The sequence below is a fragment of the Mytilus californianus genome, unplaced genomic scaffold (assembly GCF_021869535.1).
Source record: "Mytilus californianus isolate M0D057914Y unplaced genomic scaffold, xbMytCali1.0.p SCAF_9, whole genome shotgun sequence".
NCBI lineage: Eukaryota > Metazoa > Mollusca > Bivalvia > Mytilida > Mytilidae > Mytilus > Mytilus californianus.
In genome coordinates this window covers 86,914,355-86,941,215 of record NW_026262745.1, presented here as the reverse complement: position 1 = coordinate 86,941,215, position 26,861 = coordinate 86,914,355, and the positions used below count along the sequence as shown (strand labels likewise).

General features: G+C 31.4%; 1 protein-coding gene across 1 annotated transcript in view; it reads left to right on the top strand.

Annotated features, from left to right (window-relative positions):
- LOC127714317 (transient receptor potential cation channel subfamily M member-like 2) overlaps positions 1–26,861 on the top strand; it is a 156,349-nt gene that overhangs the window by 19,463 nt on the left and 110,025 nt on the right. Inside the window, exons 4-14 of the mRNA XM_052220378.1 lie at positions 5,545–5,576; positions 7,686–7,740; positions 9,102–9,151; positions 10,939–10,996; positions 12,711–12,888; positions 13,577–13,719; positions 15,222–15,432; positions 18,350–18,524; positions 20,437–20,572; positions 22,874–22,949; positions 24,136–24,296. Of these exons, the coding sequence (XP_052076338.1) occupies positions 5,545–5,576; positions 7,686–7,740; positions 9,102–9,151; positions 10,939–10,996; positions 12,711–12,888; positions 13,577–13,719; positions 15,222–15,432; positions 18,350–18,524; positions 20,437–20,572; positions 22,874–22,949; positions 24,136–24,296 (1,275 nt within the window). The remainder of the gene's footprint in view (positions 1–5,544; positions 5,577–7,685; positions 7,741–9,101; positions 9,152–10,938; positions 10,997–12,710; positions 12,889–13,576; positions 13,720–15,221; positions 15,433–18,349; positions 18,525–20,436; positions 20,573–22,873; positions 22,950–24,135; positions 24,297–26,861) is intronic.

The window sequence follows — 26,861 nt, the reverse complement described above, 5'->3', positions numbered from 1 at the left end:
TTGGAAAAGGAAAGACTTTAATAATAATATTCAGAAGAAGAAGATATACAGTAAGGTCTTTCCCTTTTGGAAAAGGAAAGACTTTAATATTAATAATAATAAACAGAAGAAATACAGTTAAGTCTTTCCCTTTTTGAAAAGGGAAGACCTAAATAAACAGAAGAAATGCTGTAAGGTCTTTCCCTTTTGGAAAAAGGAAAGACCTTAATAAACAGAAGAAATACAGTAAGGAAAGCCCTTAATAATAATAATAATAATTAAAAACCAATTGTTCAGAGAACAATTGAAGGTCTTTCCACATCAATGTTCTAAATTATTGATGAGAAGCTACATCCAGTTTACTCAAAATTACTATTGGCGTCCAAGCTTTGGTTTCTTCGTACTGATTCAATTAATATATGGTTTCTATATACTTTGGCCTGAAATAAGGGAGATAATTGCCAACTTCCGGTTTAGAAAATGTCACTTCCGGTCTCATATGATAGCTTTATTTATACTGATTCCAAAAATATATGGTTTATATATACTTTTGCATGTAAAAAAGGAGATAATTAGCTACTTCCGGTTTAGAAAATGTCACTTCCGGTCTCATATGATAACTTTATTCACACTGATTCCAAAAATATATAGTTTGTATATACTTATGCCTGTAATAAGGAAGATAATATGCTACTTTCGGTTTATAAAATGTTACTTCCGGTCTCAAAACATAGGTTAACCTATGGTCATTCAAAAAATATATGGTTTCTAGGTACTTTTCCATGAAATAAGTGCAAAAAATACTACTTCCGGTTCACTCAAGTCACTTCCGGTTGACATTTTTCAAGGTCATAGGTCAAATAACAGTTTGCAAAAGACCTTATGGCTTTATCATGTAACAAGTTGGAGTAATAATCAGTTAACCTTAAATTGAATCATTTCAGGGACAATAACTCCTATAAGATGTCATTGGATTGTTTCAGACCAAATGTATCATATCTTAATCACAATTAGGCAAACATTTTGCACTTGTTCTTTAATTTGTATCTTTAAAAGTGACAGAGGAGATCAAATAACAAGGAAAAGTCAAAATTTAGAATATGACCTTGACCTTTGACCTTGGCCTCAATTTCATTTAAATGGACCAAGGAACTCAAATCAATATACCTTAGGTCTTTATCACTTACCATTCATGCTATACATTTATATATCCTTTATGTCAAATACAGAAGGGAAAATAACTCTCATATGGAGTTTACGTACCGCCTCGGTCAAAATTGGACAAAACATCCTGAGGATATAACGAGCAATTTGGTAAAATAAATTTGTCGCTTTCTTTTACGGTTACGGAAGAGATGCAGTAACAAGGAAAACAGTGTTCGGGGAGATAACTCCTACAAAGAAAATTGTTCGGCTTAGAATGGGTGAAAATAAAAAGCGCATAAACTGTATGATATTATATAAGAAATATCTAAGCGACATCTTGCGAAACAAAAATTTTACGCGTGAACAAAATTAGGCGGAAGAATAAAAAAATAATAATAATAATAATAATAATCAGAACAAATACAATAGGTCTTTCCACAGAAAAGTGGAAAGACCTAATAATAATAATAATCAGAAGAAAAAGAAGAAGCAATACAGTAAGGTCTTTCCCTTTTGGAAAAAGGAAAGACCTTAATAATAATAATCAGAAGAAGAAGATATACAGTAAGGCATTTCCCTTTTGGAAAAGGAAAGACTTTAATAATAATAATAATAAACAGAAGAAATGCTGTAAGGTCTTTCCCTTTTGGAAAAGGAAAGACCTTCATAGACAGAAGAAATACAGTAAGATCTTTCCCTTTTGGAAAAGAAAAGACCTTAATAAACAGAAGAAATACAGTAAGATCTTTCCCTTTTGGAAAAGAAAAGTCCTTAATAAACAGAAGAAATACAGTAAGATCTTTCCCTTTTGGAAAAGAAAAGACCTTAATAAACAGAAGAAATACAGTAAGGTCTTTCCCTTTTGGAAAAGAAAAGACCTTGATAATAATCAGAAGAAATACAGTAAGATCTTTCCCTTTTGGAAAAGAAAAGACCTTAATAAACAGAAGAAATACAGTAAGGTCTTTCCCTTTTGGAAAAGAAAAGACCTTAATAATAATCAGAAGAAATACAGTAAGGTCTTTCCCTTTTGGAAAAGAAAAGACCTTAATAATAATCAGAAGAAATACAGTAAGGTCTTTCCCTTTTGGAAAAGAAAAGACCTTAATAATAATCAGAAGAAATACAGTAAGGTCTTTCCCTTTTGGAAAAGAAAAGACCTTAATAAACAGAAGAAATACAGTAAGGTCTTTCCCTTTTGGAAAAGAAAAGACCTTAATAATAATCAGAAGAAATACAGTAAGGTCTTTCCCTTTTGGAAAAGAAAAGACCTTAATAATAATCAGAAGAAATACAGTAAGGAAAGCCTTTAATAATAATAATAATAATTAAAAACCAATTGTTCAGAGAACAATTGAAGGTCTTTCCACATCAATGTTCTAAATTATTGATGAGAAGCTACATCCAGTTTACTCAAAATTACTATTGGCGTCCAAGCTTTGGTTTCTTCGTACTGATTCAATTAATATATGGTTTCTATATACTTTGGCCTGAAATAAGGGAGATAATTGCCAACTTCCGGTTTAGAAAATGTCACTTCCGGTCTCATATGATAGCTTTATTTATACTGATTCCAAAAATATATGGTTTATATATACTTTTGCATGTAAAAAAGGAAATAATTAGCTACTTCCGGTTTAGAAAATGTCACTTCCGGTCTCATATGATAACTATATTCACACTGATTCCAAAAATATATAGTTTGTATATACTTATGCCTGTAATAAGGAAGATAATATGCTACTTCCGGTTTATAAAATGTTACTTCCGGTCTCAAAACATAGGTTAACCTATGGTCATTCAAAAAATATATGGTTTCTAGGTACTTTTCCATGAAATAAGTGCAAAAAATACTACTTCCGGTTCACTCAAGTCACTTCCGGTTGACATTTTTCAAGGTCATAGGTCAAATAACAGTTTGCAAAAGACCTTATGGCTTTATCATGTAACAAGTTGGAGTAATAATCAGTTAACCTTAAATTGAATCATTTCAGGGACAATAAATCCTATAAGATGTCATTGGATTGTTTCAGACCAAATGTATCATATCTTAATCACAATTAGGCAAACATTTTGCACTTGTTCTTTAATTTGTATCTTTAAAAGTGACAGAGGAGATCAAATAACAAGGAAAAGTCAAAATTTAGAATATGACCTTGACCTTTGACCTTGGCCTCAATTTCATATAAATGGACCAAGGAACTCAAATCAATATACCTTAGGTCTTTATCACTTACCATTCATGCTATACATTTATATATCCTTTATGTCAAATACAGAAGGGAAAATAACTCTCATATGGAGTTTACGTACCGCCTCGGTCAAAATTGGACAAAACATCCTGAGGATATAACGAGCAATTTGGTAAAATAAATTTGTCGCTTTCTTTTACGGTTACGGAAGAGATGCAGTAACAAGGAAAACAGTGTTCGGGGAGATAACTCCTACAAAGAAAATTGTTCGGCTTAGAATGGGTGAAAATAAAAAGCGCATAAACTGTATGATATTATATAAGAAATATCTAAGCGACATCTTGCGAAACAAAAATATTACGCGTGAACAAAATTAGGCGGAAGAATAAAAAAATAATAATAATAATAATAATAATCAGAGCAAATACAATAGGTCTTTCCACAGAAAAGTGGAAAGACCTAATAATAATAATAATCAGAAGAAAAAGAAGAAGAAATACAGTAAGGTCTTTCCCTTTTGGAAAAAGGAAAGACCTTAATAATAATAATCAGAAGAAGAAGATATACAGTAAGGCATTTCCCTTTTGGAAAAGGAAAGACTTTAATAATAATAATAATAAACAGAAGAAATGCTGTAAGGTCTTTCCCTTTTGGAAAAGGAAAGACCTTCATAGACAGAAGAGATACAGTAAGATCTTTCCCTTTTGGAAAAGAAAAGACCTTAATAAACAGAAGAAATACAGTAAGATCTTTCCCTTTTGGAAAAGAAAAGACCTTAATAAACAGAAGAAATACAGTAAGATCTTTCCCTTTTGGAAAAGAAAAGACCTTAATAAACAGAAGAAATACAGTAAGGTCTTTCCCTTTTGGAAAAGAAAAGACCTTGATAATAATCAGAAGAAATACAGTAAGATCTTTCCCTTTTGGAAAAGAAAAGACCTTAATAAACAGAAGAAATACAGTAAGGTCTTTCCCTTTTGGAAAAGAAAAGACCTTAATAATAATCAGAAGAAATACAGTAAGGTCTTTCCCTTTTGGAAAAGAAAAGACCTTAATAAACAGAAGAAATACAGTAAGGTCTTTCCCTTTTGGAAAGGAAAAGACCTTAATAATAATCAGAAGAAATACAGTAAGGTCTTTCCCTTTTGGAAAAGAAAAGACCTTAATAATAATCAGAAGAAATACAGTAAGGTCTTTCCCTTTTGGAAAAGAAAAGACCTTAATAATAATCAGAAGAAATACAGTAAGGTCTTTCCCTTTTGGAAAAGAAAAGACCTTAATAAACAGAAGAAATACAGTAAGGTCTTTCCTTATAGTAAAAAGAAAGACATTAATAAAGATAAAGTGAATTACTTTAAATTTTCTAACACATAATTGGCTTCTAATATATGCTTGAAATAATCAAACCTTTATTCGTTTTTAAAACATGAATTTTCAATCACAACTTCATTTGTATAATGGCAAAAATTACATCAGAAACAAAAGGTTATTAATATCTGACATGATTCTTATTCATAACATTCAGAAGATAGTAATAACAAGTTTAATATGCAAGGTTTACTAACTGGATGTGGGATGAGATGATTAACACTGTAAAGTTCCTTCTTGACAACATTTATCTACGTTTTGGCAATAACGTTTATCGACAGGTTGTAGGTATTTTAATGCGTGTATATCAGGTGTGCCCCTTTAATAGCAGACTTTTTCCTCTACTGTTATATGAATAATAGTTTATGGCCAAACTAAGTACAAACTCGTTTAAATTCCATTTAATTGATGTAATCAAAACACTTACCGTTACCTTGTTGATATTTTTTTCGTTTCATAATCAAGAATTCTCTTAATATACGAAATCCCTGACTTAATGATGCACAAGTAATACATACATTACGCTCATTAAAAATCAAAACGTCACTACAGCCACGGGCATAGCAAACGAGTTGGAATACATAAAAACCGCAAGACAGTGTAAAAGGATTATCATATTTCAAAAAAGTAAAATCAATAATAAGGAAAGAAAAATCGACCATTTTGTCGTATTTTATTGTGTAGATATATTGATAGATTAAAATTAAATCTATCGTGTTAATAGAAAAAAAAAATATCTAAAACAGGGAAGATATGTATTAACTATTACTTATGTTTCGTGAATGTTATATATAATCGAAAATATATTGTGTTTTTTTTTCATTAATTTTTTTTTTTTTTTTTTTTTTTTATATTACAGGAAAAGACAGATGCAAATAAAGAGAGAATCGGGTATGCACTTAAATATTTCTTAAGTACAATGTATTACAAAAATCAAAATAGTATATGTTCGAAATAGCTTACGATTATGACATATAGACGTCTACGCGCCATTGTTTTTAATGTTCCTTGGAGTTCGATATTTTTGTTATTTTACTGTTGACATAATCAATGTTATTGAATTAGAAAATGAAGAAAAGAATTATATAAATATGAATCCGAAGTCAGATTTCAAAATATACTTCCATTACAATATTAAAAACAAAGCCATGGTTTACCATAACATCGAATACTGGTGGTTTACTTACACTGGATATAAGAAAAATAAACTTCTACGACGCTTCTAAAATAATGTGTATTATTCTTAAAAATGAATAGGACGATACAGTGTAATCATTTAAGTATTTATTATGTTGCATGTCTGTCATGTTTGTCATGTCATATATACTCTGCAACTAATAACCGAAAAGCGTTTTTAATTAAAAAAAATGGTTGCTTTGCTATCCAGCAGGTAACAGAGAGGAGAAAGATGCCAGAGGGACATTCAAACTTATAAGTCGAAAATAAAGTGACAACGCCATTTCAAAAAACGAAAAAAGATACAAAAGACTGAGCAACACAATACCTACCTAAAATCTGCGGTGATCTCAGGGGCTCCGGAAACGGTTAGCAGATCCTGCTCCACATGTGGCACCCGTCTTGTCGCTCGTGTGAATACAAACCAAGTGATAAGTCCGAATCGTTATGACATTTTCGAGAAAAGAGGACCGGATTGTGGTTACGACAATTGGAACATTTTCGTCGACGTCCGTAAATTTTTCAAAAGGATAATTTCAGCTAAATCGCTTGAAACTCTTTGTTTAATAGCATATTTTTAGCAGCTATCCTCTCGCCGGGAAATCATGATAGGAAATGCAAGCCCGTTGAATATCGCATCAACCTGGAACGTATTCACATCAACATAAACATAATCATCAATGACAAATGAGACAATTTTTCAGTTTGCATTTTGTTTTTGTACTGGCATGAGTCGTAAGGCTCAACCTTCTGTCTTCTGTGAAATATTTTGTTGTTTTACTTTTGGATATGTCGTTGCTTTTTGACAAATTTGTGTTCTTTTATTTGTTTTGCCTACTTGCTTATATTAACCTTCAAATAAATGTATAACAAAGCAGAAAATTGTTCCTAGCAATACATTTTTTTTCTTTTTTTCGAGTATTATAATGTTTTCTATCCACATTTTTAGGGCATCATTCATGTCTCTTCCTTAATGTATTTTTCCTAGACTAAGTTAATGAAATTTAGTCTAAAACTGTCATTTTGATCTTAACATCATCTGAAAAAACGGATTAATAAAAAAATAAGTCGTTTATAATTTATTGTTCAGTCCATTAATATCTGTTCAGATAAAAATGACTCTATCAGGTCAACATTAGTTTACTAATGAAGGGCATTTTTTGTTTATAAAATTGATTATTTTTAAATATATTTCGTTCGTATTCTTTATTAGGAGCATATATGTTTATAAGAGATTAAATTATATTTTCAAATTCTCTATTTAACATGATTATTCGACATTCTGAATCTTTACGTTCATCTATTAGTTTATATAAAAATAGAAGGTGTGGTATGATTGCCAATTAGACAACGCTCCTTCAGAGACCAAATGACATAGAAGATAACAACTATAGATAACCGTACACCCTTTAACAATAAGCAAAACTCATACCGCATCGTAAGCAATAACAGGCCCAGAAATGTCAAATGTAAAACAATTCAAACTAGAAAACTAACGGCCTGGTGTATGTACAAACCAATGAACAAAAGATAATATACAGCAACGAAAACCACTGAATAACAGGCTCCTGACTTGTGATATGCAAATACAGAATGTGGTTAGATTATATATGTTTGCTTGCACCAAACCTTCTATTTTTCTCAGCTAGTAATATGGTAAATATCAATGATTTTTAAAGACAATCAAATCTGATTTTTGCCTTATATTTAAACAGTTACTGTATATTATTACGATCTTATGACTATGATTGTTATTATCATAATTGTTATTATCATCACATAGATACAAGACGAACACTTACCGCATTATTTTTATGATTGCAGACATCTTCTTCATCGATCCTTCTTAGAAGGAAAACCACAAGCTAGGGAAGTGTTGGTAAGTTTCGATCTTTACATCGATTCAATATAAGTATTAGTACTTATACATTCAGTACTTTATGTTTACGATAGGTATACAATATTATAGAAATGAACATGATAAATATCAGCATAGTGTTAACAGGAATTAAATTGATATCGTATGCATGTTATTTTTAAATTCTAAATAAAGTAGATGGCATATACGTTAAATTTGCTAACATTGAAGACTGTTTAGGGATGTTTGCTACTGTTTTTCAAAATAACAAGCATTTTAAAAGCCTGTTAAAAATTGATAGTATATAAATAATGGAGCTTAACGAGTAGAAAAAAATTAGAGGTCCATGTCCTCGTTTTTGAGATATAATCACGTGAAAATTTGGCGGGAAATGATTTTCTCTAGATTTTTCATACATTTGATATTGGCATTTTTTTTTTCTTTCAAAAACTAAGAAAAAATAACAAGGATTTTATAAGATTGTAAAACTATATACAATAAAATTTTGAAAAGAAAAGTAGGAGTTAGCGGGCAAAATTTGTTTTGGTACTACATGATTAAAAGTAGAGGGATTCCGAATATCTGACAAAAAGCCAAAAACATGAGTAGCGAACATCTTTAAGATTGAAATAAACTCGAATAGAAGTACTGAATAAATGTATTACCAGCATAGATAAGGTGTTCGTTATTAAGTTCAACGAGTTAAAACAAATACACTTGATACAACTGGTTTGTTTAAAACACATGTTTATTTTAAATATAAATGTATATACACATATAATTGTTTATGCGATATGAGCAGTTCGTCTCAAAAGGACGTCATCAGTGACGCTCGAATAGAAAAAGTTAAAAGGCTAAATGAAGAAAAGGTTGAAGAGCATTGAGAACTTAAAATTTCGAAAGATTTGCCAAATACAGCTAAGGTAATATGTGCATGGGTTAATGCGTCAGACAAGGGAAAGATGGAATAGTTATTCGTGAACCTTTAAGAAAAGATAAGAAAGAATTAAAGACGTGAAATGTAACCGCTGAATAAAAAAAAACAGTTTGAGCCCACAGTGTTTTTCCGATAATGTCTTTACCAAGTCAGGAATATGACAGTTGTCTTACTTTCGTTCCGTTTGTTAATAAATCTAACGTTTGGTTTTGTCATTTTGTATTGAATTCCCTTTAAGAATTTTACCTTTGAGTTCGGTATGTGTGTTAATACTTTTTTTACATAATTGTTTTTATGGAAAAAATCAAACCTGAAGACAGTACCACATATTGCAGAAATTGAAAGGTCTTTCTAGTGAGAACTACTTAAAACCTGACTTATCTAAGGTAACAGTTATCCGTGAAGAATATTTTGTTTTTCATTATTTCTTTATTTTCAATATCAGGAAAAGAAGAAAAGAAGGGAAAACGAAAAGACACAAGAAAATAGAATCAAGTAATGCACATGCAATTGTCATAATCACAATGGTTTAAAGAAGGAAAATAGTATGCAGTACTACCTGGAACGTACTTTTATAAATCTATAATAATGTAAAATGTATACCCTATTGGAATTTTTAAGCAGGAGTAACCTTAACAGTTAAAACAAGTGAAAATGAAATACATCTTTTGTAAATCATAGACAAATTATCCCACTACAGATAAAATACGCTTTGCCTTATTGAGCCATTGGGCAAATAGGTGCAAAAAGACATCACATTACTTCCTATGTCATATGCATTTGGATAGAAGAAAATTGAATATGCTACAATACTTATACTTGACTTTGCTTGCGATAAGGAATTAATTTGCAGTTTAAAAAGAATGATAGAGTGACTAATACATGGTCGCATATTGAAAAAAAAACAAAAAAAAACAAAGACATAGTTACTAAAATGTTTGGATAGTTTTTTTTTTTTTTTTTTTTTTTTTTTAATTTGAAACGAAACTTTCGATATAGGTAATTGATAATAAATAAGAAAACATTAAATGTTCAGGTAAAGTGTTGATGCATAATGTCATTTACTCACCCGATTAATAGAAAAAATAAGATCGACGCACCTCTCGAGGCAACATAATTAGTGTTTTAGACCAATGTGAGTACTACTATACTTACCTTACATCCATGTTTTATGATCCGCAATAAAGTGTCGCCATTTGATGATGACCATACCAGATGGTAGACATTTATCACATTACGTCAAGGGTTGCACTATATGTTTACACATGTTTGCAATCCTAATATCAAGTTTTATATATACAATGTGTATAAGTAATTTTAAATGAATGAAAAGATATGTACATAATTACGCACGTCAAATTGGTTTTCAAAATATACCTCCTTTATTAGAATTTAAAGCAGAATCATACAGTTTAGCATATATATCGAATGCCGGAAATACCTGATATTAATACCCAAAACAGTTAATTTCTAAAACGCTTCAAAAATAATGTGAATTATACTGATACAAGAATAGGTACAACGGAATGGTAAACTCCATGTATTAACAGGCAGTAAACAGCGTCTATTTCGTTTGATTGTGTTATCTTAACTCAATATAATAGCGTCTTACATAATGATAGAACAACGTTTACACAATATATAGTGACGTTAACAATGGTTGAATGAAAACAGAGTTAAAAGAAGCGTTAACACTTGACTTATATTAAACTGCCTCAAAATCGCTGACAATAGGACGATTCAATTATTATCGTAAATACAACTTATAAAAACGAGCATTTTAAACACGAAAAGTTTGTTCTTACTATCAAGTAAGTTAACATTAATATACACATCCTCAGAGTTCAATATCTATTTAATCGAAACAGGGAACTGCGAAGAGTTCCAATGCGGTGTTTGCATTTGGCAGGTTTGCATGGCCGAAGCGCCTGGGTTTACCAATGTTTACCGGGGTCGTTATGCTCAACATTCCGTCTTTAGTGTAATATTTCATTGAATAAATTGTCGCTTTTTAACGAAGTTAGTTTTTTTTTTTTGTTACTCTCTTTGATAAAAATTGTTCCTAGCAAACACATACCCTTGAAAAACGGATATTACCTTTTATAGTTGGCCTAAATTTATATCAGTGCTTTTTTTTTCAAAGTCATTAATCTACATCATTGCCTCATCATTAACAGTTACTGTATATCATGATTATTGAAATTATTTTATATTTTGCATACGGTTGTCATCATTGCATTAGCACAAAACGAAAACTAACATCATTATGTTTACGATTACAGGCGTATTCCAAATCCCTCCTTTATATTTGAGAAGCAACCGAATTTCACGGAAGTTTTTGTAAGTAATGTATTTTTACATTCATTCCAATTCTTCAGTCACATATTATTAACTGTAGAGTACTTATTATTTCAGATGCAATATAATTGATATGAATGTCAACATATTTGTTAAGTAGAAATACATTGATACACAGGTAAATTATTAAATCAGGGATTCCGTTACCATAAATTACTTAAAACTTTTTTTCTAAATTCGTTCAAAGATACAAAAATTTGATTAGTAAACTTGACTGTACCTGTAGAAAACTTATTAAAACGGTATTTCACATCTCAAATTTTACATAAGTATTGTACTAAAAGCGTAGAAATCACTATGCAATCCGTGTAAACTCATCAAACCTTTAAACAAACTTTTGAGTAAATGTTGTCTTATTAACAATGTAATAAGATCTTTGAATATCGTTAACATTGGCAAAAATATCGATTTTGTCATCAACAAATTAAAACATGACTAAATTTGTATTCTTTTCGAATTTTTTATTTATTTTTTTTTTATTATTATGTATAAATATACATCTACGTTTATTTTCTATATAGAGATTGCTTTATCTATATATATAACATTATACTCATTTATTATATAGGTTACATCCTCACTCTCCTACTGCCTGTCGATACTATTATTTGGGCATTGGACAAATCATGTTTTCTTTGACTGGGAATGGCGTTAAAAATCTAAATCCCTGGATTGGGTTTGAATTGATTTTAGTCTCTGATACATGATTTGTTATTATTAATTGTTTTTGGTTTTTAACTAGGTTTCAGTTACTACGAGTACTCTCAAATCGTACTTTCGTGTTAATTTGACCTGTTGACACAATTTGTAATGCATTTTTGTTATTCAATGTTTACTTATTTTTTTTGTGTTATATTTCGTCTCACTTTTTTAAACATATAAATATTTAGTGTAACGATAATTTTCGCTTCTTTTCTCGTACTATGAACAACTAATTCATTTATTTAGTATAACAAAATATTTGCGTACTCCTAATTAGCTATTTATTATATAAAAAATTACCTGTGTACATTATTTTATTTAACGCCATTTTGTCTAAGGTTATAGTTGTCATTTTGACATTGTTTTACCAACCCCTTTTTTATTAATATTGTATTCATATTATGTCATAGATAAAATGTATTCGTTCAGTGAATGTTTACTTGTTTGTGTTAATGTGTCTTTCTGATTGAGTTAAGCCATTTCCAATTGAAATTTTATAGTGTGTCTTTCTATGTTTTAATATTGCACTTCTGTTTCAGGTAATTTCAGGTTGTTCACTGCTATTTCCTTGCATAGATCAACATTATGCTTATAAGTATGAAATGCTACTGAATAGTACTGATTTTAGTTTCAGCAAACTATCTGAACAGTATTGAATTACTAAACAGCTGAACACGATTGAATAATTTATTGTTTAAACTTTTCAGATCATGTTTAGAGACCAATGACCGTTTTAGACTATATTTCGTTGACTAGTGTAAACACTGCAAAGAATATCTGACTATGATCCTATGTGGTGTTCATGACATTTTATATATTATCCATTATCAGTGATGTTAATTGTCGTCTGGGAAAAAATCTTGCTCTCAGTCGTTACGATTGACAGGATCATTTTGTAAGATGGCTGTTTTTATTCACTAGTACATTGTATACTGTTTATCGTGTTTATTGTATTACCATTGATCAATGCACTATAGAACAAATTGTGTTTCAGTATATTAACATTCCTGACACTAAAATGGGAAAAGATCTCTTGTTACGCGATCTGCCTATTAAATGGACAATGCCTGAACCTGAGGCAGTAATATCAATCACAGGAATAGATCACCAGTTCAACATAAAGGACAACTGTAAATTGAAGAGAGATTTGATCGAAGCAGTCATAAGTACTGGTAAACTATTGTATTTGTATAAACGTTCATAGTCGGGTTGTCGTCTCTTTGACACATTCCCAATTATCCATTCTCAATTTTATGTAATACTTATGTAAAATCCCTGGCATTTGCATAATATGCAATCTTTTCCAGTCAAAAATATTTAAGAAAACAGAAAGGTATCTTTAGTAATACCAACACAAAAACTGACACTTTTCACTATGTTGACCATTATGCTCCCCTTTAAAAATAAGATTAAATACAAAAATATGACGTTCTTTTATCTCTTAATCATCTGTATCTTTAAAAATTGACTAGAGTACGATTTGCCATCACGCTTGGTTTTTTTTATAAATTAAACTCGATTCATATAAATGTAACTGTTTCAGCTCTGATTGTAAACAATTTACTGAATGAAATTATATTTGTAATACATTCCACAATGGTCAACTTAATAAATGACTGGTTTCATTTACTGTATCCTGCAGATCAAAAAGTATCCATTACATGTAGCGAGGTTTTACTTATATCATAAGTTTCTCATTTATCTAGTTTAGTAAAACAATTCCAAGGGTATGGAAACATTAAGATGTTAGTAATTTTAGCTCACTGTATGACCTTCACACCAATGCAAAACTTCCATATCGAGAAGCAAGAAAACGAATCGCTCGACAAAATATTAAAGGTTATATCTTTGTTTTTTTAGAATCTTGGATTGTTACATGTGGTACGGAATCAGGAGCAGTGCGGTTTATTGAGGAAGCAGTAAATGCGCATGTAGCTATGAAAAACTGTAACATTCCTATAGTTGGAATACTGCCACAACGAGTATATGATGAGATGCGAGAAGTAAGCCCCCATACATTTATATCATATTAGTAAATAAAAGCAACAGTAGTATACCGGTGTTCAAAAGTCATAAATCGATAGAAAGAAAACAAATCCGGGTTACAAACTAAAACCGAAGGAACACATCAACTATAAGAGGAAAACTGAAGTGCAACACAAACAAACGCCAACATACATAGAAACGAAATATTTGATAACAACTGTCATATTCCTGACTTGGTACAGGACATTTTAAAAAAAAATAATGGGTTGAACCTGATTTTATGGCTAGCCAAACCTCCCTCTTTTATGGCAATGTAAACGAAATATTGCTAAAATGACAATATTTCGTAAAATACAGCAAAACACATAGGAACACTCATCACAAAAAAACGCAAAAACAAATAATATCATAGTCCAAACAACATGCAAACCGTAGAACAACAACGAACATCTTACATCAACGACAGACGCCACAGGACACCACAAACAGTGACGCATTTATGTAACGAATATGTAATCTTGAACTTTTCACACAATTATTTTCACAAAACAAGTCCAAACAATTTTCACGACAATGATGGTATTGAAAGGCTATTTCATAAGTATTTGGACTACAAACGATAAGACATAACACATTATCCAACCGAAACCATAACAGAAACATCAAAAATACATTCATGTATGTTGGATGTATAAAATACCGAGACACGTCGTATAGCAATGCAAATTCACACTCGGTATAACAGTCATATTCGGAAATAGGTCACGTTCGGTACTTAGCAGACAGACGACATAGATGTTAAACCACAATCTAAGACGTGGTAAAAATGTCATTAGTTACATTTTTAGTTAAACAGTTTTAATTTCAAGTTATGACATTACTTTTGTTGTGTATCTGTGTTTTTTTTTTTTGTTTTTTTTTTTTGTTTAGAGCCCGTTTGCAAAAGTGTTAGTGTCAACTGATTTTATGGAAAACGGTTGTACTTCGATATTTAAATCCAACTGCGTTATATTTTCACGTTCCTTTGTCAAGTCATTGGTTTATAGATATAAGAAGATGTGGTATGAGTGCCAATGAGACAACTCTCCATCCAAGTCAAAATTTATAAAAGTTAACCATTGTAGGTCAAAGTACGGTCTTCAAGACGGAGCCTTGGCTCAAACCGAACAGCAAGTTATAAAGGGCCCCAAAAATTACTAGTGTGAAACCATTTAAACGGGAAAACCAACGGTCTGATCTATATAAAAAAACGAGAAACGAGAAACACTTATGAACCACATCAAAAAACGACAACTACTGAACATCAGATAGTATATTTTATCTACAGGATTTTGTTTTTCAAGGACTTTTATGAAGAATGTCGAGTTGTAGATATTATGTTGTAAGTGTTGTGAACCTACTATCATTGTTCATGCATATTTATTTCGAATATTGCTTGTCGATTTAAGATATTTTTTAAATCGAGCTTAATCAGAAACATAACAGTACGGAAATAATTTACACTTTTAATTGTTGCAAGGAAAATAAACCCAAAGAAGTTATTTCGATTAAGAGACGTAAAAAAGACAATTGGGTTAAAATCCCATGTATATCCACACAAGAGGTATTAGATCCAATTCATACCCAGTTTATCTTCACAAATAATGTCAAAATAAATCAGACTGGAAGTGAGGCTACATGCAGAGAAGCTTTCGAACATTTCTTACTGAACATCAACATCAAAGAAACAGGTATTATATTTTTGTTAATTTGCAACGAACTAATTTTGATATCTCAAAGTTGTTAAAACAATACAAGTAAAACCAACAAGAAGTGAGACAGAGAGCAGGAGCATTAAAAGGATACATTAGTACTTATTCATTTAACTCTTCTCAAACAGTCAAGATAACACCATTGAATACTGTTAAAAGCTGTGAAATTTACAAGCAACAAATATGTCAGTTTAAGTTTGTGGTCCAGTTATACACGTATAGATTGTAAAGTTGAGTAGAACATTGAGACGAGTAATAAAAAAATGTTATACTCAACCAATTCAAACAATTTATGACTACCGGAAAACTCTTATATAAATAATATCGATGTTCCTTATAATACTTCTGCAGAAACTGTTGAGTTAGCAATATACCACTATAACATGTGTAAGTGAATCACAATTATAAGATCAGTAGTTAATCTTGTTACTGGACGAACAAACCCATATTAAGGATGATACTTTAAAGTTTTGTTTAACCTAAATTTCAACAAAAATATCTGAATATGAAACAGATATTGTAGAATATGTAATATATTCAAATTCAAAGTGATATATATATGAGGTATATGTATTCGCATATAAAAAAGCTTTCAACAATAGGACTATATCAATATGTATCATAATGAGATTGTATGTTCTTAGATAATTTTTCTCTTGATTTTGTTAAAATCATGTTTTGTGTAAGTAAACAAACAGGTCAGCTGACAGGAGGGCACAGCACGTACACGGTTAAATACAAATTGGTTGTTGAAACATAACAAATCAATTTGATATCTTTTGATATCTCAAAGTTGTTAATAAGCTTCACATCAGTATAACAGCTCTAAGAATCAATTCGTTTTCAAGAAAATAGTGATTTCTTCAACATAAACCAGATAAAATTGCAAACTGATATGGACCGCCACTGTCGTATGTGGTACTCTAACATTCCGTTATGTTATGTAGTTTTATTATTTCTTGGGGATATTTTGTCTTTGCAAAATACCGTTTTGACATAACTTCATAATGTGTGGATATTACTCATTATAAGTACTTAATGACACAATATTTTGATATTACTTGGTATGGTTTTGGTATTACATTATACTTAAAATGATTTCAACATTACTTAATGTAGTTGTGTCATTAGGTGAGGTTATTTTATTATTATATTTTGTGTACTTTGTTATGCTCATTTGGCAATTTTTTCATGATGTATTCGTTCCTGTATTTGATGTGATTTTGTTATACGCTGCTGGGGTAATCACATTACGTTATGAGGTAAATCAATGTGATCGTTTTGGAAAGATCGTTTTTATTTCTAAACCAATTTCTATGTTAGTTGTTATGTGTGCCTCATATGAGTGTGGCTAAGTTCAATTAAACGTTCGTGTAACTATTCAGTAACTCAAATAGAAACTCGACTTTTTTAAACCTGATACACATCAAACAATATTAAAACCATACTATCTAAGAGCATACACATTAAATAATGGTAAAATCATATTAAGTAGTGGCAAACAATAATAATTAATGGCAAAACCATAACTGGTCATTTCGAAACCATATCATGTGTTTATAAAAATATCCTTAAGAAATGACTTTACTATCATTATATATTTTGTAAAACCATCGTTAAGTAAAGTCAAAAAAGCATATCATGTAAAGACATGATATCGTTAAGTAATACTAAAACTTATAACCAATGTCAGAGATCCACATGCGACAGATGTGGTTTTCCATAAGCTGGGATCTATGTTTTCTTTTTTTCGTACAAGAAACTGGTATTCCATTTAAAAGTCTTAAAATATGGCTCATACTCGTACTAAAGTCGAAGACAATAATAAAGAACAGACTATCTACCTGAGGTGCATAATAATTGAATTAGAAACATAATTGATTATCTAAAATAAATTATTTGTATGCCCCCTTTCTGGGTTTCTACTAGGTTGTATTTATCGTTATTGGTTGAGGTTAATCATAACTAGCGGTTCACGGATTATATTTAATAACTGTCACTAGGGAACACGTTGATAGATATCTGTTGATTGGGCCTGGCCCCGAAATCTAACGTGCATTTATATTCCTTTGAATCAATATTTTCAATCTTTAATACCAGTCGGACTAAATTAAACTCAGCTTCTTTTTTTAAGATTGTAAATACGTATACAATTAATGCCATTGGAATTAAGCAATCAACAGTTTGCTAATCTTTTCAAGATTAAGACAAAGGCATCCTTTGTCTCGAGTATTTAAAGAAAAAGAAACGTAGAAAAACACCAGACTGTAGAAAACATGGTGCATCTTTCGAAATGATAAAAATTATAATAGCATGTTCATGCAGTGAAAATACTAACACCACACTTAACTTGTTATGGAAAAATACGCTTCTTTAATTTTTATTGATAAACTACTTTATAAAAAGAGGTGGAAGATAGTTAGGGGCCTTTCAAGCTCACAAATCAAACAAAATTGACATTGCTATTTGTAAAAAAACAACTAGAATACGAACAAGTTCTCAAAATGTAATCAATTGAATAAGTCTTGTTATGAACGGAAAGAGTTTGGTTTTCGAAATTATGAAACAATGCTCATAGTGTTAGTTGAATTGATCAACCCAAATGTTCTATACAACAACGAAAACTATTATAATTTTAATTCAATACAAACTTATTAAAGCGATGCATTTCAAGAAAAATAGTCAATGATTAATGATAACCTGATCACATAAATTTGCAACTAAATGATAATTGTTTATGTTTATATTGCAAAAACCTATGCACTTGATTCAAATTTAAATCAGACTTCAAGTATTAAGTTTCGGAATTCCGTTGAATCATATTTCATTTTTTAAGGGTTGAATCTGTAACATATTGTCTTATTAGCACTTTGTAATATGTCACTTTTTTGTGTAGATGCAGAGCTCGAAACACATGAGATTCTGCCGGTTGTGTTGGTGCTTATTGAAGGAGGAGTCCATGCACTAAGAACTGCTAAGAGTGTACTGAACCATGAACATCATGTTGTAGTGATTGATGGATCGGGAGGAGTTGCAGATTTTCTTGCAGCTTGTTATTTTCGTGATACAAGGTTATTGTTTATAACTTTGTTTTATTTTCATGATAATAAACTGCTTGGTGTTCACATGTTAGTCATTCGTTCTATTATACGTTGTCTTGTCTTAAAGGCACCTTGCTTTCTCACACACAAATTGCTTTGTTGCCACTTGTATCATTCAGGTTATATTAAAGATCTGTGATGCTTGTAAATAATCATTCAAAACGGTATTTAAGCATTATTCAACGGTCTTCAATGATTTAAGCTATTTAGAATTTGTAAAAAAATGTCCGTTACCGATTTCAACGCAAACATCATGTTTGATTTCGAGACGATACATTTAACCAAAATATCAAGAATTGTTTTCATATGTTTTATAAACCCAGGCAATAACAAAAAAAGAAAACCGAATACAGAAAATAGTCTTGAATAAACATTTGCAATATAACTGTAAGCTTGAATTTGGTTAGAACATCAATAAGACAAACACTCACACAGACGATGATTAGAATCGAAATAGGAAAAGGCAATGGTGGTCAATTTGTTTCATAATACATTATATAAAATATTGATAAAAAAATATAAGGCTTAACCTTTCTGTTTTCTATCAATCATATGGAAAATAAAGAATACTACTTTGATAGAACTATTGTATTATCAACAGTGAAACTGAACAAATTATCTTTTCCAAATATATAGTTTAACAACGGTCGCACTCCGAATAATGGTCTAAAATACAAAAAAGACAAGTTTACTATTTTAAACAAGAGTCATGTAACTGGTATCAGTAAACACTTGTTTTGCATAGAAAGTTTGTGAACATAAATTTTACATGTTTCATGTTTGAAGGTCTTTAAAATTAAAAACGGAAGTCTTAAAAAACAAATACTGGAAATAAGATATTCTTATGCGGTTATTGTATATTAATGGTTCTGATTGATTGATAGTTAGCGTAAAATTATCTCTCTCCTTATTTGAAACTAAGGAAGCTGACCTTTTGAATTGCGGAATGTAGTGACATGTAATTTCTACAATAATATGGGAAAAAAAACTCACATGGTGCACCTAAAAATCTTCTTTTTATCAAATGTGTTACATTTTGAAGCAACCAAGAAGCCAGAAAACGCCCGATGTTTACGTTTGACGCCTGAAACATACCTATGACGTCACCTAGTTTAGGGGCCAAAGAAGATAGCATCTTTTCGCAGAATTTTCTTTAATGAAAATTTTGCACTGAAATAATGATTGAATTTTTATTATGTACTTGTTTTGAATTAGAATAGAAATAACTGTATTGTAGTTGAAACTTTGCGGGCGTCGATCGGTAGTTTTTTTTCTGCCACAAATACCCGTACAGTCTCCGCTACGAGTCGCCAGGTAAACTAAATTTGCGACAGTATAACTACCGATAGACGTCCGCAACGCTTCAAATACAATACAGTTATCTCTTAATTAACATTATTTGATCATTTACTACTAATGTACAATTATTAACATATGGAGGAGGATAGAACATTCAATCGATTCATTGAATCAATTAAAACAAAATTAAATATGTTATTTTTTGTTGATGGTACAAAATCATGACAATACTAAAAGCATTGTCTCTTTTGATTTAGAAGCAGATTTTCACCTAAATGGAATGAACTAGACATTATTGAAATTTGTCAATTGTTTTGACATGTGAAAAATTTGTCCTGTAATCCAACATAAAAAATAATTATTTCATTAGACTTAGTTCTAATGTATAGACATGATAGAGAAAATGTCAACAGCTTTGTTTGTTTTCCTTCACCTATATGTGCGGGAGAACGAATCGTCGTATAACCACCCTGTGCCCTCTTAGTAAATATAAACAAATAAGTGATATCCTTCTTGTCCTCATAATTTGTTCTAATGAATATTCATTGAATTTAAACCATTTTTGTTCATTGTGTTTACAAAGGGAGAGGAATGGTGAGATACCAGATCAAAATATAACAGAAGTAATCGAGGAACACTTTGAAGGTGACCCCGATGGCTTACAGGAAGAGATAAAAGAACTATCAGAATGGTTTATGCAGAAAGACAAAAAGGAGAAAGTACGATAATAAACCAACTTAGTACTAGAATATAATATATTTCAACGAGACAAAATTCAAATCTATTGTTTAAATACACAGCTTTCATGTATTGTTTATAGATAACAAACACACAATGACACAACTATAATATCGATGAATTTGGAAACACATATGCCCCCGAAATAACCGTTACCTTTCATATGATGTTTAAAAATATACAATTTTTATATTGGTAACGATTCGGATAGTTCTCAAACATAAAGGAAAATTTAGCATGAACAACTGATTGTGTTTTTTCTTCAAATCATTAGTTCAAAAGGATAACTACTTAGCAAAACTTCTGAACCTAATCTCATGCGTGATTTACCATTAACAACATGTTTCTCACTTATAGCAAGTGGCTACATTAATCAACATTGGTCATAATCTCTTTTGATTGGCTTTTGTTAGGTCAATCAGTTGCAAGGACTAATACTTTGAACCCCTCTGAAAATTTTCTGAAAGGGTTGTCATAATTATTTAACTGTAACTTCATGCTAGAAATATCTTAAAAATACAATTTGCTAAATGCTACCTGTATCATTTTGGCTCGATGCCAGTGGTACAGAATATTGTTGTTCCCTTGATAATGATTAAAAGAAAATTGTATTACAACGAGAACAGTCGATTAGTAATTTTCTAAATTGACTGTGTCATGTTCTCTTAGGCGTAAACATAGTTATGAGTAGAGTTGTTTTTCTAATTTTAATTTTAGTTCGTTAGATGTCAGATGAATTGATTTATTCTGTTTGCATGCTAATAATATAATTATCATATACGATTCACTGATACCAACTTCCGGTATCTTACTGACGTCTGTTCTTATCGTCATAATACGGTCAGGTTTCAAATCGACGGTAGGTTCTTTTCACCTCAAATCGAAGTATATGTTTGGCTCATTGCCCGAAAACAGTAGTGCATTCCTTTTAGACAAAAAAGGCAAATTAAAAAAGAATCGCACCTGCTCTACCCCCAAAAAATGTTTTAAAGTATTGTGTACTTCTTTTTGTTTAGATTATATCAAAATTAAAGAAACAAGTCTATCGGCTCTAACAAAAAATATGGATAATTTTATGTTAAGGGGGTCTGTAATTCAGTTTGACCGATTCAGACATACTTATTTTAGATCTTTCCAAACTGGACCAAATCACTACTTTAAGTGAAAAATGCATGCCCCAAATGTATTTAACATGTAATTTAAACCCACTACTTACTAGTGTATGCATAAAATGTAAAGAAATGAATGTGGAGGGTGTATGAACGAATTTGCAAGTTATAAACTGTCCATACTAGGGACTATATTCGTAGAAACAAAAATAGACAACGAAAATCAAAGGACGATAGCTGTGTCCCGGACTTCATGACATAAACGCACATATTTATAACAAGTACGATGAAAGGTTATTTTATAAGATTTATCAAACTTTTGATTTTGTCACCGAGATAAAGATAAAGCAATATCATCCATTTCAATTGGCATACTAGAAATTCATTCGGTCCATTAACAGTTGTAGACCAATTTTTATATGTAATGAATGAAACGGTCACACAAAAAGACATAACAAGGAATCATTATGTCTTTTTAGTGTGTCAGTCAATGTTCAGACTTTTCTACTGCTGTAATTTCAGTACTGTTTAGACAAATTGCTGGCTGCTAATTAAATCTGTTCAGTCTATGTACAGAATGTTTAGTTGCTGTTATTTACCACATTTTTGACAAATAACGTATTGAATTGTCTAAAAATCTACTGAACTGTATTGAATTGACTTCAAGCAAATTTTCCGATATGTAATGAACAAATAGTTAAACTAGGGAGTAAAAGCGCATTTCCTACGTGCATACTCTATGCCAGATTGTACAAGAGTTGTTTTTGCTTTACTCTAGATGTTACTGTTGAGTAGGCTTTCTTGTTTTCTCAATAGTGCAACTCGTTTGCTCTTCGGGAATGTTCATAATCGTTCAGGTTTAAATTAACACACAAGATGTCATGCAGCACTATGCATGCAATGTGTGTGATCATCTAAATATATTTTAATGTTTATTTACGTTTTGTAACTGGACATGCTTCTGGTCTACAATTAGAACACCACTATCCTGATTGGTGTAGGTATATATCTGCTTGAATGAAATAATCAAGGTCATTTTAGAATATCTCGCTTAAAGAATTGAACGGAGTGGGGATTTGCTCCTTCATTGTTTAGTGATATGTTTTCAAAGTCCCTACCCCATGTACACGATATGCTTAAATTTTGTATGTAAATCCAGAAATATATTTGTAGATTCATGTATATTCAGCGGAGAATACTGACGGAGTAGACGAGATTATTCAGAATGCTATGTTCGAAATCAACAAAGGTAATCACAGAATAACAATGAAAGTTTTAGAAAAACATCTATACATGGATTGCCTACATTCCAACTCTAAAATGAGCGGGACAAGACATACAATTAGCATTCAAAATTATAAATGCATTTTAGAGAATGGTTATTTTGATATCATTGATAATTAAACTCAATCAAATCAATATATCATATTTATAATCATATTTCAGTTGAATAGCTATACGTTCGGAGTTTAGAGATAACTTTATATCAATATGACCAAATTGAATAACAGTTAAAAAAAAAATAGTATGCATGATTCCTTGTCTTGATTTGGGTAAACATGTTGGTCCTTTTTGTTTTGTCAGGTCTTAAACGTTTACACTGGGTTTGGAATATACCATTATGTTGTCCCTTATCAACGACGAAGAGACATACTTTGTCGAAATACATATCTGGTGCAGTTAAATTACTTCTGATTTGGATTTGGATTTTCTGTGTTTTAACGCCACTTTTGAGCACCCTTTTGGGCTATTTCGTGGTGGCCAGTTTTTATTGGTGGAGGAAGACGGAGGGCCCGGAGAAAACTACCGACCTTTGATAGGAAAACTGACAATCCTAGTCAATTGAGATTGGAGTTGAGTGCACCTGCACGAGCGGGGTTCGAACTCACAACCTCAGTGTTGACTGGCTAGCGATTAACTACTGAGACCAATCGGCCACAGAGGCCTCTAGAATTTCTTCTGGTAATGAAATAATTCAGGCAATATTATCCCACACCTTAACATGTTTGGGTCCAATAATCGTCTCTAATTAGTGTGCATTATTCAAAACATTAAAATAACAAGACAAAACTCCTTAAACAGCATGCAAAAAGTATGATGTCACTATTTTTCAATGAAATAGATGAACGTTTATTAATGTCAAAAGGTTGACAGGAAGTGCACAGTTTGTCAACTATTGACCATTTAAAGGACATAATGCAGACTATTGTGACAATCCCTGTTGCATCCAATCTAGTTGAGGGTAAGAAAGACATCACTCATTTCACTCGTAAATTCTTTAAAATTTTCAGTAGTTTACTATAAATGGGGAAAATACATGACTTAATAATTATTTTTTTTTGCCAGAAATAATCATGTCGTCTCATTGCTGTATCAGCAGGTCCTATTGTATTATTCTGTCCAATACAATTATTGTGTTACCTTATGTTTGATAGAATACCATAAACGGAAAATAAATGGAATGAAACAGAAAAATGCCTTTAAAACCAATGCCGTCAAGGAACAACTGAAACTTGTGGAGAAATGGCAAAGATGTGACCTTGCAAAGAAAGATATTTTTATAGCGAAAAATCGAAAACATCTGACCAGTTTACAGGTAAACTTTAATGAGTAAACGATGATTATTTTGTATTAACTGTAAGGCAAAGTCACAATTTGTTCTATTTAAACGTTTAAAGAAGTGTACAAAAGCACTAACGAGTAAAATAGTAAGTTGAATATCAATATTAATAACAATATCCTATAAGTTGACCAATAGCATAATGAAGTCTAACATCTTCATACTTTGCATGATTGTTTTGTAATGCATCGTTAATAAATGCCAATAACATGGTACAAGCATTGCTCGGCTGCGACCGTGTTTTTCTAATGAATCTGTTTACTTTTTCGAGAATAGATCACGTTTTTTGTAGCGATATAGCATGATGCATTCAGATCGTTTTACCGCTACATGTATTTCACAAGTATGATAGTTTTGTTCATGACTGTCCATCTAATTCTGAATATTATACATGTTATTTGATATTTTTTTTAATATTGATAAACGAATTATAAGGCTATTTTCATTTTTTTACCTCTTACCCTATACCCTAACAAAGTGATGTATGTGAAGTTAGCAGCCGGTTCGTTATTCGATATTCGATATTCAATATCCAACCGGCTGCTAGCAGTCGGTTGGATATTCAAAATTTAGTTGAAAATCATAAAAAAATTGAATACTTGATAACATTAAAAGCACGATTTTCATAGTTAAGAGAACTGATTAGATACGTAGGAAATCGTTTAATGACCTCTTCAAGCTGTCGTAATTTCTCGTTGTACTCGAATATAAACCCGTTTCTAAGTTGCATATTTGTCTTTATCTAATTTAGATTTTTATCAATTAAACAACTTCAAATATGTACTTTTATATATGATATTTCTTAACACAAAAGGAAAAACCCATAACTCTAGAAACATTTAGAAATATAAATAGAAATATTTATGGAAAGCCCAAAAAAGAAATATATAGTGAAAACCTACCTGAGACCGCTTAAATGAAGGTGAGACCCCCCTGGTCTATCAATGTCCATAAAATCCAACTTAATCATAGACTCTGTATATGTAAAGGTTGTACTAGAAGGATTTCCCAGAATAATGTCATCTTCGATATTTACGGAGGACTTAGATTGTCACTTTTCAGCTAAAAATTGTCAAAATTTTAGGACAAAGGGCACAGGGCAACGGTGAGAGCCCCCTGATCTCTCAATCATTCTAATATTATGCAGACATTTAGTTAATAGGTACATACAAACGTGACTAAAAGGATTATGGGTACACTTCCTGTCTTCCATGTTTACGGAGCGCCCAAAGTGCCAGTTGGATATTCAAAATATATAGTGAAAACCTACCTGAGACCGCTTAAATGAAGGTGAGACCCCCCTGGTCTTTCAATGTCCATAAAATCCAACTTAATCATAGACTCTGTATATGTAAAGGTTGTACTAGAAGGATTTCCCAGAATAATGTCATCTTCGATATTTACGGAGGACTTAGATTGTCACTTTTCAGCTAAAAATTGTCAAAATTTTAGGACAAAGGGCACAGGGCAACGGTGAGAGCCCCCTGATCTCTCAATCATTCTAATATTATGCAGACATTTAGTTAATAGGTACATACAAACGTGACTAAAAGGAATATGGGTACACTTCCTGTCTTCCATGTTTACGGAGCGCCCAAAGTGCCAGTTGGATATTCAAAATATATAGTGAAAACCTACCTGAGACCGCTTAAATGAAGGTGAGACCCCCCTGGTCTTTCAATGTCCATAAAATCCAACTTAATCATAGACTCTGTATATGTAAAGGTTGTACTAGAAGGATTTCCCAGAATAATGTCATCTTCGATATTTACGGAGGACTTAGATTGTCACTTTTCAGCTAAAAATTGTCAAAATTTTAGGACAAAGGGCACAGGGCAACGGTGAGAGCCCCCTGATCTCTCAATCATTCTAATATTATGCAGACATTTAGTTAATAGGTACATACAAACGTGACTAAAAGGAATATGGGTACACTTCCTGTCTTCCATGTTTACGGAGCGCCCAAAGTGCCAGTTGGATATTCAAAATATATAGTGAAAACCTACCTGAGACCGCTTAAATGAAGGTGAGACCCCCCTGGTCTTTCAATGTCCATAAAATCCAACTTAATCATAGACTCTGTATATGTAAAGGTTGTACTAGAAGGATTTCCCAGAATAATGTCATCTTCGATATTTACGGAGGACTTAGATTGTCACTTTTCAGCTACAAATTGTCAAAATTTTAGGACAAAGGGCACAGGGCAACGGTGAGAGCCCCCTGATTTCTCAATCATTCTAATATTATGCAGACATTTAGTTAATAGGCACATACAAACGTGACTAAAAGGAATATGGGTACACTTCCTGTCTTCCATGTTTACGGAGCGCCCAAAGTGCCAGTTGGATATTCAAAATATATAGTGAAAACCTACCTGAGACCGCTTAAATGAAGGTGAGACCCCCCTGGTCTTTCAATGTCCATAAAATCCAACTTAATCATAGACTCTGTATATGTAAAGGTTGTACTAGAAGGATTTCCCAGAATAATGTCATCTTCGATATTTACGGAGGACTTAGATTGTCACTTTTCAGCTAAAAA